The sequence below is a fragment of the Dermochelys coriacea genome, chromosome 10 (genome assembly GCF_009764565.3).
Source record: "Dermochelys coriacea isolate rDerCor1 chromosome 10, rDerCor1.pri.v4, whole genome shotgun sequence".
NCBI lineage: Eukaryota > Metazoa > Chordata > Testudines > Dermochelyidae > Dermochelys > Dermochelys coriacea.
In genome coordinates this window covers 13,098,344-13,109,266 of record NC_050077.1, presented here as the reverse complement: position 1 = coordinate 13,109,266, position 10,923 = coordinate 13,098,344, and the positions used below count along the sequence as shown (strand labels likewise).

Genomic DNA, 10,923 nt, shown 5'->3' with positions numbered 1-10,923 from the left:
GGACCCACTAAATCAACCCCCATTGCATTGATTGCAGCAGCATCGATATCCCCATAGTGGAGACCAGCCTTCACACTTCTCTTGGCAGATTCTAGCAGCCTTCACCTAATACATCCCTGAGAAGCTCTAGCAGGCTCCTCCGCAATCTGCAGCCAGCAGGAGAGGCTGCTTTGCTGGTAGCATGGAAGGTGGGCTGCACTGCTTGAAGTCCTCCTTGCCCTGCTCTCACTTAGGCTCCTACTTCAATTACAAGCCCCACTCTTTCTGCACCATAATGGCGGGGATAGAGGGGTGAGGCTGCGGTTGCCAAATTATGTGGGAGTGACGGCTGCTCTTATATATTTAATCTGTAAAACTATTACTAACACATGAGAGCACATAGGAATTTCAGTCACTAAATCCTGTATGTTAAAAATAAAATTATTAAATACCATTACATACTTGACTGAAAAATCAAAACTCTCAATTGTTATATAGTCAATAATAAGCCCCTTGAAAAAAAATCACAATTAAGCAACTACTTCTATTCTCAGTCTCACATATCCCTATATAGAGGTACCAGTAATTATCAAGTGCATTCTTCGCAACAATAAAGTTGATGACTTATGTCAGGAAGTACTGTAAACTCCAATAATGGCATGATTGTCATTTAACATGGGTTGTTAAGATACCCCTTACTATCAAATGTGTCTGGAATATCAGCAAAACTAAGGAGATAGAAGGGGTACAATGTTCATCAGCCACAAAAATTTGTTTGAACCATTTTATATCCCTTTTTACCATGGCAAAGCTTAATGCTAAAATGCCACTGGATTAATCAATAATATTGATGTTATAGCTGGACAAACAAATCTACGTTCATATTTGAATACGTTTTCAGCCTTTTTTTTTTTTTTTTTTAGAAAAGTTCAGAGAAACTTCAGTAAAGCATGACCCTTTCAGGCTACAAAAAATTTGTAATGAATATAGAACTCATAAAATTATAATAAAATAATGCTGTGTTTGACTTTTTTCTGCTTTATGAAAAAAACTACTCAATGGCGAGTTTCAAAAAAAAATATCTTGGCCATTTAAAAAAATGTTTGTTTTCTCCAAAATGCCAAAAGAATTAGTACTTTTTACAAAATTATGTATTTTAATTTAGAGCCAACTGATGTTTAAAACTTGGAAAACAAACATCTTAAACAGAACCTTTATTTTGGTGATGCTGTCCCCTCTATAACGGATCACAACACAGGGAGGCAGCATTTTTGCTATAACGGGGCTAAGAAATGCCCATCATCCACTTACCTTCTCTGTGCAAAGCCCTTTGACTCAAGTTTTACGCAAGAAAACAAATCTCTTTCCTCTGTTACTTAAAATAAAAAATATAAAATAAAATAAAATAAAGACACCAAAACAACTCAGGGAATTTTAACGTTTTGTAAACATGTAAAAAAGGCATCAGGCTGACTACTTCTATCCCAAGTTGAACCTGTAATCTGAACTTCTGAAACTCCTGAACACAAGGATACATGCTTAACAAGACCTTCTGCAGCCTACCTTAGGAGAGTAGCTACAGAATACTGTATAGAAGTGGAGCAATGAGAGGCATTTTACAATAAAAGTCATACCATAAATATAAAAACAGAAGTAAAACAAAATGCTCTGAACATTGCGCATATAAACTTTAGTTTTGTTCTTTCAAATCAGAAATAAGGGTTTAAAACATTTATCTGGTTTTAGAACGTTCAAAGACTTTCTTTCCAGTTATGACAGAACAATTCTGACAACCAGCAGGTGGTGTTTGTGCAACTGTCAGCTAGCTCTCTTCCCCTGGAGAGGAAATGCAAAACTCCACCTGCCATACTGGGGTTTGGAAGCAAGACTGATTCTCCAAATCAACTGCATCATTAAGCTTATTTCATACAGGTGGTTTTAAGCAGAACAACTAAGCAGAGTCAAGTTGAGGATACATGTGCATATGGAAAATGAAATGCAAAGGATTAACAGAGAAATAGGACTCTCAAAGAGGATAGGAAAATTTTAGTCAAGTTTTCAGCTCATTCATTAACAAGACTACTATTTTTCTGAAGTTCTAATATTTCTCTTTGGACTGTAAGTCTTTTAAACTCTTAGATAAACTGAACTATTGCTATAGATGCACAGTAAAATATGAAAAGGAGTACTTGTGGCACCTTAGAGACTAACAAATTTATTAGAGCATAAGCTTTCGTGAGCTACAGCTCACTTGCATCCGATGAAGTGAGCTGTAGCTCACGAAAGCTTATGCTCTAATAAATTTGTTAGTCTCTAAGGTGCCACAAGTACTCCTTTTCTTTTTGCGAATACAGACTAACACGGCTGCTACTCTGAAACAGTAAAATATGTTTCACAGCTACTCAAAATTAATATTTGAACTGGTGCTCAATGAGCATTTGAATCTACAGTTTTATTCTCCCTCAAAAACAAGGGAAGGGTAAAATGAAAGCTATATTAAGCATCACAAAGATAGTTGATAAATATGAGGGAAAAGATTAATGTCTAGTACTGGTAAAGAAAAGGAACCAGCAAAAATGGGGTTAATTCTAGCCTTAAAAGGAAGCCTGTTCAACACCACTTCAAATGAACACAAATTAGAAGGACCCTGGGAATCTATAAAGCCATGTTTTATTACCAAGGATCTGCAGTAAGATCTGCATTTGCTGCAAAACAATGACAGTCATTTATTTAACAGAATATGTTTTTATATGGATTTTTTGTTACTGAATTGTTCAACAGGTGACATTCAGTGCAGCTTGGTATCACCTAAACATTAAAAGTTTTGACTGCTGGGATAGCTGAAATTAACATATCCACTAACAGTGTATCTGAATATAAACCAGCCTTATGGTGTTTGGAAGAAAATCAGATCCGAACAAATGACTATGGATGGACACACAGGAATTAAAGGTAAATTCTAATACTTTACGTAGCTACAAACAATGTAATCGTTGAAGGTATTGGTTTGGTTTTTGATGGATTTTTATACATAGTTAGATTATCTTTACAGATCTACCTTTCTGAAACATTAATTTTTTAAAACATTAATTTTCCCTTCATTGCATCTGAAGTAGTTTAGCACCTCATTCAAGAACAAAAATTGTTTCTATTATGAATATTTCAGAAAAAGGCAACAATTCAAATACATATGGCACGTTTAGATCTCTGAAAAATCAGAATGACCTCTGATAAACAAAATTTCATAAAAATGCTTTTGTATGAACAAACACTTGCGTTGCAATAATGCCTCAAAATATATTCTGCTAACTACTAGCAATAGCTGGAATGATTTTTAAGTCATTAAGTCAAAAAATAAATTTCATAATAGAAGATATTTTAATTCTGTCCAGTTCTAATAGCCTGATCTTTTTCTCTCCTGGGAATGTGCACCACCAGTATTTTAAATCACTAAGATTTAAAAAATAATAAAAAGATAAAGCATCTATTAATTCATGTATTTACCCAAGCATATCTTTGCATGTCTTTTACAGGTATACATTTTCATTTTTATAGTACAGAATAGAATGTAATCATCTTACTACTAACAGGTTTTTTATTTTTTAAAACAAAATTATATAAAATCAACTATAAAAATATTCAAATTGACCATTTTCTTGCCCCTTTTTTTTTTTAAAAAACTTGGAAACTTTTGCCAAGATTTCAAGTTTACATAAAATTACATTTATATAAAGTTCTTATTTTTCACCCTCGTGTGTTGTTTTCAACTCCATTCCCATTATGGAAGTTAATGCAGTATCATTTATTGCGAAGAAAATAAGGCTAAACATGAAGATGGTATAAATTAATACAAATTCACATTATCTTGAGGTTTTAAAAGATGTCTTTTCCTTCTGTCTCTTTCTCTGCAAGCAGAAGGTACCAAGTGCATTTCATCTGTCTAGATTTTTTCTAACATTTTTGCAGCCAAAGCCTATGCTACTTAATAAGCTTGCTATTTGACTAGGAAAACAAGGAATATGATACATAGGAAAGTTCCTCTCTTCTACTCCAGAGATTCATGGGTCAGCTTCACTGATTTACTTCCCCCCTCATATTTATCAATGTTAAGAGTTCCTGATTAGCACACGTCTGATCAGGTTGCTCCTAATAATCTCTCTCTCATGTACATTAAATGCTTTTTTTTTTTTTTGCTTAACATTTGTTTATATGTATTCAAGCATCATGTTCCTAAACACACAATCACTTGTGTATGTAAGTGTAAACCCACAATCCATATACCATAGAATGCCCAAGCTTTAAAAAAAGTTAAAATAAATCATTTAGGCATGAATTTAATAATTTTTCATTTACTTATTGCAGGTCCAAGGATATTCAGTAATTGTTAAAAGGAACAAACAGACTTAAAATTCTGCCATTTTCCAATCTGCAAGAAGGAACATTTGTGTACGTGCAATTCAACTACCATTAAGTTCAGAAAGGTCCTACATGATCTGAAACATTAATTTTCTCATTTGCCTTGTGCATGGCATCTTACAAATAGCAAATTTCTTAAACGGTTTACTTTTCTGTAACTGATAAATTTCAGCCAATTTCAAGCCTACTTGGTTTGGCTTGCATTCCATTTCCAAACAGTTTAAACATTTTATACAAAAAAAGTAAACCTCTTTCCAAATCCTTAAAATGCTTGCTGTAACCTCTATGGAAATCCCAACAATTTAACCATTTTGGCACTGAAAGTCAAAGCGTGAATACCGATATAATCTTTCCAGCAGAGATCCTAACCATGGAATCTTACACAGGAGCAGTATCACCATTTATTTGTAACAGCACATCTTTTGAACTAAATGGATCACATTTATGTAATGAAAGCATGTCTTCTATCTTAGCTGATAAATCAGAAGAACACCAACAATACATTATTGGGCTTTTCTTATCATGCCTTTACACTATTTTCCTTTTCCCTATTGGATTTGTGGGAAACATTCTGATTTTAGTTGTGAACATAAGTTTTCGGGAAAAGATGACTATTCCTGACCTGTACTTCATAAACCTTGCAGTAGCTGATTTGATTTTAGTTGCTGACTCCCTCATTGAGGTTTTTAATCTTGATGAAAAGTATTATGATATCACTATAATTTGCACTTTCATGTCTCTGTTCCTTCAGATCAACATGTATAGCAGCATTTTCTTTTTGACATGGATGAGTTTTGACAGATACATAGCACTTGCAAAAGTAATGAGGTCCAACATATTTCGTACTATGCAGCATGCTAGATTAAGCTGTGGCCTCATATGGATGGCATCTATCTCTGCAGCACTAGTGCCATTTACAGCTGTACATTTGCAGCACACAGGAGAGGTCTACTTTTGTTTTGCAGATGTAGAAGAAATCCAGTGGTTAGAAATAACCTTGGGGTTTATAATCCCCTTTGTGATCATCGGTCTTTGTTACTCATTAATTGTTCGAGTGCTTGTAAAAGCACACAAACACAGGAGTCTTCGACTACGGCGCCAAAAGGCTCTTCGAATGATTTTTGTAGTCGTCCTGGTTTTCTTTATCTGCTGGCTACCTGAAAATGTCTTCATTAGCGTTCAGCTTCTTCAGGAGAAAGGAAAGACTCTCTCTTCAGGGAACCAATCTTTTCGGCATGATTATCCCCTAACAGGACATATTGTAAACCTAGCAGCCTTTTCTAACAGTTGTTTGAACCCTCTGATTTACAGTTTTCTAGGTGAAACTTTTAGAGACAAATTACGGTTGTACGTTGAACAGAAAACTAAAATGACAACATTCAGTCGTTTTTGTCATGCTGCCCTAAAGTCAGTCATTCCTGACAGTAATGAGCAATCAGAAGTTTAATTTAGTAGTGCTGTTTTAAAACATAACTGAAAATTGCACAAATATAGAACAAAATGCCTGCTACTAACAGTAAAATATATGTATGTAGAATGCCCTGCTGAATATTGAAGGTTTATACTCTAAATATTTTTATGACAAGACTTTAATGTAGAAGAATACATTTTAGTCAGATTTATAATTAATTATCAACAGGATTACTAAAAGCTGATTAATAAGGGTTTGCATTATATATGTATGAATGATAAATTATCAGAAAATGTTATCAGACTAGGAAGAATAGAGATAACTCGATTATCAGAGAATAGCTGCTTTGCTGTCGTATGCTAGGTGTTCCCATTTAAATAATGAAGCTGCCACAACAGTGGGAAAACTCATTTCAACACATTGACGTGCAGATGCAGAAAAAAGTTATGGATTTGCCATCCAAATATAGCCATTTGACAACTTTGCTAAGAACTACTGTGCTATACACAGTACTGTACATGCTTTCTGTTCTAACGTACATTTCAGGCACTGATTTTTTTGTTTGTCTTAATGCAATATAGAACTAGGATGAAGATTTTTTTCCTAGTTTGTAATGTTCACATCAACACTTCATCAAATCTGAAGTCACACATATTATCCTCCTCCTCTGTATTACCTTATCTCAGAGACTCCATCAAAACAAAATTCACTGCTTCATTTTATTTTTGAATATTGTCCATAGAAAAATCAGGGCACAAGCACAAGCACAAACTACAGATTAAAGTGTCCTAATTAACAAAACTACTGCTATCTTCATTTTAATTTGTGTGTGTGTGTATGTGTATGTGTGTGTATGTATGTGTACACACACACACACACACACACTTATATCAGTCACCACATTTAAATGAAAATTGAGCCATTTTAATATTGTAACAATATCGGTCTTGGTTGTAAGAATGGAATATTGTTGTTTTTTTAAAAAAATACTTGCCTTCTGCAAAAAAAATGACAGTGTAAGAAACTATCATTAAAATGTTGGAAGCCTCGTTATTTTTGGAATCACACAATTTCTGTAACTGAGAAAATGATGAGCAATCAGGTCTTTTTCCAAATCCACTGGCCTTTCTGGATCTTAGATACCTGCTGGCTTCTTTGTGGATTTTCTCCTTCACAGAAAAGTCATATCAAGAAGAAATAAAAGGAGAAGTTACGCAGTGGATTGCGGGGGGGAGGGGGGGAGAGACGCACAACTTTTCCAAATTCTGCGAGCCTGGAAACTAATAAGTGAGCTTTGAACTCAGATGCCCTGGTATATAGCATGTAACAGGTTACTGCAAAGCCTTCACACAAGGTGCTATCAAGTTTTAAAGATCACGTTAGGACCACTAAAAAAACCCCATAAACATTAAATCAGAGCTGCACTGAAATATTACTTGTTATGTCTCTGAAATGCACAGAAGACTACACATATATAATCTCGCTACGTTCAGGCAGTTACGCATGCAAATCTCTCCAAACTGAGATAAGAGCCCTTCATTTTCCTACTTCTCATGTATTCTACATGGGCATGGTTATGACATATGAACAAGTGTTTTTTAGATCATTTTAAAGAACATTTCTCATGAAATTACATTTCTTCTGAAATACCCGAGTTTCTTAATGGAAGCTGCAGTCACAAAGCACTTGATCTATAGGTACCTAGGTACAACTGGGTGATGGGTGGATTAACAACATATTTAGCTAGACAGATATTCCTCAAATTGATTTACATGAAAACTGTATGTTGGTGTTTCTTATATCTGTTTGTTCTGGTGTTATTTGCATATTTTTGTCATCCACAGCATCTAAGGAACAATTTCACTTTTGCACATCTTTCCCGTGGGAGTGTGAATTCATCTCCTCTCAGGGAGGACGTCTGCTTTATCATACCTTCTACGTGTAGAATGAGTTGCTATACAGCACTTAGCAACAAATCTCCCGTATTTCTGCTATCTAACATATGCCGTTTTGTCCTTTTCCCACCCACTTTCATCTCTGCAATTAACCAACATTATTCACCAGCTATTGATTTGTCAGTGTATATTAACTTCATCATGGAAAGACTGGCATTTCGACTGACATAGAATCAAAGGAATGGATTCTTCTCTCAGGTAAGCACTGCAAATGATAAAAGTCAGCCACGCACAAAAATCATGCATGTACAAAAATCCTGGATTGTTCCTGGCAAGTGTCAAAATTACCAACATATCTTACCTGTAGTCAAAAAAAATCCCCAACCCAAACCAGAAACCAATATCATAGATTACTTATTTTATTTTATTTAAGCTCACAAGAGGATTGCCTATTCTGTTTTTGGAGGCCCAAAGGAATGTTTCTTCTTGTTATTCATGGACTGTAATTATATCTGTTGGATCTATGTGTTGGAAGAAGGCCTTTCCATCAGCAAGAACAGATTATACAAAAAAGAGAAAGCATTTATGTTCAGAGATCTATCATGATAGCAAATATTAGCAGAGCTCCCCTTCCTGTGAATTAGCTGTTTCTACATGTAAAATATATTGGGAGATCATAATCACATACTATTTACTCACCCAGTTCCAAAGGATGTCCCAACATGAGTATCATGTTCTAAACATGATAAATGTCTAACTTTGGAAATAACTAATTTTTGACAATGTATCTTCAAAACTCTGAAAACTTTTTGTAGTCAGCTATTTTTAATGTTCAGATACTACAATGACACCTAGAAATATCTAGGCAGGTTAGATTGTTATAGAGTGAAAAAACAATGTGTAATGTCAGGAATGACAAAATATGCAATTCCTCTTACTGCCATAACGTACCACATTTAGACCCAAAATTACAAGTATGCCTTACCAGGATTAAAAAAAAAAAAAAAAAAAAAAAGCAGTTTTCTGCTGCCTACACATTTTAGCTTTGAGTATAATTATGTGCTTCTTGAAATCCTAGCTATAGTTCTTCAATTACTCACTAAATAAAGTCCTCTGCTAGGGTGCAGAAACAGCTCACCTCCTCCCACCACTTCTGTATCTTCTGTTTTTTAAATTCATGTAAATGAAGTAACATTCAGATACATGCCATTCAACTTCTATGTTTACTTTATCATTTACAGCGGCAATTAAACATAATCCGCCCACACCATCGCATATGGGATCAACTTGTCTCAGCAGTTCATCCATTTACAGAAAGGACAATAATTTGCCAAAGCAGGTTTCCCCTGCCCTTCTTTGAAGCTGGAAGGTGTGTTTATCATTAAGTATGAAGTGCTTTTGTGGGGGAGAAAAGGGGTACTCTGGGTTGCTCTCCCACTTTCTTCCTCAACATCACCTTTGAGTCCCTCAATACAATGACCTGCTCTTTAGCCAAGGAAGGTAGGTCAAATCTCCAACTGGAGACCATTAACTCTATTCCAAACACTAGATGATTTAAGAAAACATGCCTCCTCCTCACTTCCAGTTCACTCCCCCTACCAATCTTCAACTTCTTGAAAGAGAGACTGGATTTAGGACTCAAATTCAGGTCTCCTGTATAGCAGGAACCAAAGATAAAAATTATAAGTATTTTGCATCTGCTATTGATTTTGAAGGGAACTTTTACCTGCAGCAAGATTCTAGAAAATTTAGAAATAATTTAAAGATATAAAACATCATTATTTTAAACTAAACCCATAATCTAACTGCAATATTTGTGTTGCCAATTGTGTGAGGAGCAAACAACAATTTTTTGTGTCATTGGACAGACCTATCTTTTGTCAAAAAACAATTTTGCTTTAATCTAAATTAATTTAATTAGCAACTATTTCTAAGAATTATTAAATTTAATTTTAATTAATGCTTTTTATACATTTAAATGCATTCTAGAAAATACTCTGAATAATTAGATTTCCACTGTAAAAAATAAAGGATGTCCCAACATAAGTATAAATTATCAAAAATCAAATTAAAAAATTTAAAATATAATTTCAAAGGTAACCACTAAAAATTCTGAATAATTTAATCTTTGGAAAGGACTTCATGGGCATTACTAAAATGTTAGGTGGATGCTTCACAAACACTGTATATAAAATCTATGTACATTACAGGTGCTTAAATACCTTGCTGTATTGGGGGCCTATATGAAGTGTCTAGAGACATGAAAAAAAATATAGTATTACTGCTAATGGTATTATTTCAGAAGTTCCCAATAGATTAGGAGCAAGTCCCACAGAAAAAAATCAATGAGACCTGTGCTCCTAAGTCATGTACAGGCTTTTGAAAATCCTATCTTACATTAACAAACCTGTCTCTTGAATATGTTCAGTATTAGCAAATGCCAAATAAGGAGATAAATCAAAAGACTGGTCCATACAAATGAATGAAATATCCAAATATGTTGTTTAGTGGAAGATTTATAATCAGAGATGAATAACTATAGATAAGTCGCTAAAGCAATTGCATCTGACAGCTGTGCACAACCTTTTGTAGTGATAATCAAGGTGGGCCATTTCCAGCAGTTGACAAGAACGTGTGAGGAACGGGGTGGGTGCTGTCTGTAAGCAAGGACTGGCCTGTCTCCCAAGATCTGCGAGAGTGATGGGTCGTCCTTCAGGATAGGTTGTAGATCCTTGATGATGCACTGGGGAGGTTTTAGTTGGGGGCTGAAGGTGACGGCTAGTGGCATTCTGTTATTTTCTTTGTTGGGCCTGTCCTATAGTAGGTAACTTCTGGGTACTCTTCTGGCTCTGTCAGTCTGTTTCTTCACCTCAGCAGGTGGGTACTGTAGTTGTAAGAATACATGATAGAGATCTTGTAGGTGTTTGTCTATGTCTGAGGGGTTGGAGCAAATGTGGTTGTATCGTAGAGCTTGGCTGTAGACAATGGATTGTGTGGTGTGGTCTGAATGAAAGCTGGAGGCATGTAGGTAAAGTATAGCAGTCAGTAGGTTTCCGGTATAGGGTGGTGTTTATGTGACCATCGCTTATTAGCACTGTAGTGTCCAGGAAGTGGATCTCTTGTGTGGACTGGTCCAGGCTGAGGTTGACGGTGGGATGGAAATTGTTGAAATCATGGAGGAACTCCTCAAGCTTCTTTTCCATGGGTCCAGATGATGAAGAT

The 10,923-nt window shown here is 35.2% G+C and overlaps 2 protein-coding genes across 3 annotated transcripts in view; one reads left to right on the top strand and one right to left on the bottom strand.

Annotated features, from left to right (window-relative positions):
- C10H7orf50 (chromosome 10 C7orf50 homolog) overlaps positions 1-10,923 on the bottom strand; it is a 210,391-nt gene that overhangs the window by 170,212 nt on the left and 29,256 nt on the right. The window lies entirely within an intron of this gene.
- GPER1 (G protein-coupled estrogen receptor 1) lies at positions 2,369-10,338 on the top strand. Its single transcript, XM_038418178.2, has 2 exons — positions 2,369-2,931; positions 4,342-10,338. The coding sequence occupies exon 2, from the start codon at positions 4,766-4,768 to the stop codon at positions 5,840-5,842; it is 1,077 nt and encodes a 358-aa protein (XP_038274106.1). The 5' UTR covers positions 2,369-2,931; positions 4,342-4,765; the 3' UTR covers positions 5,843-10,338.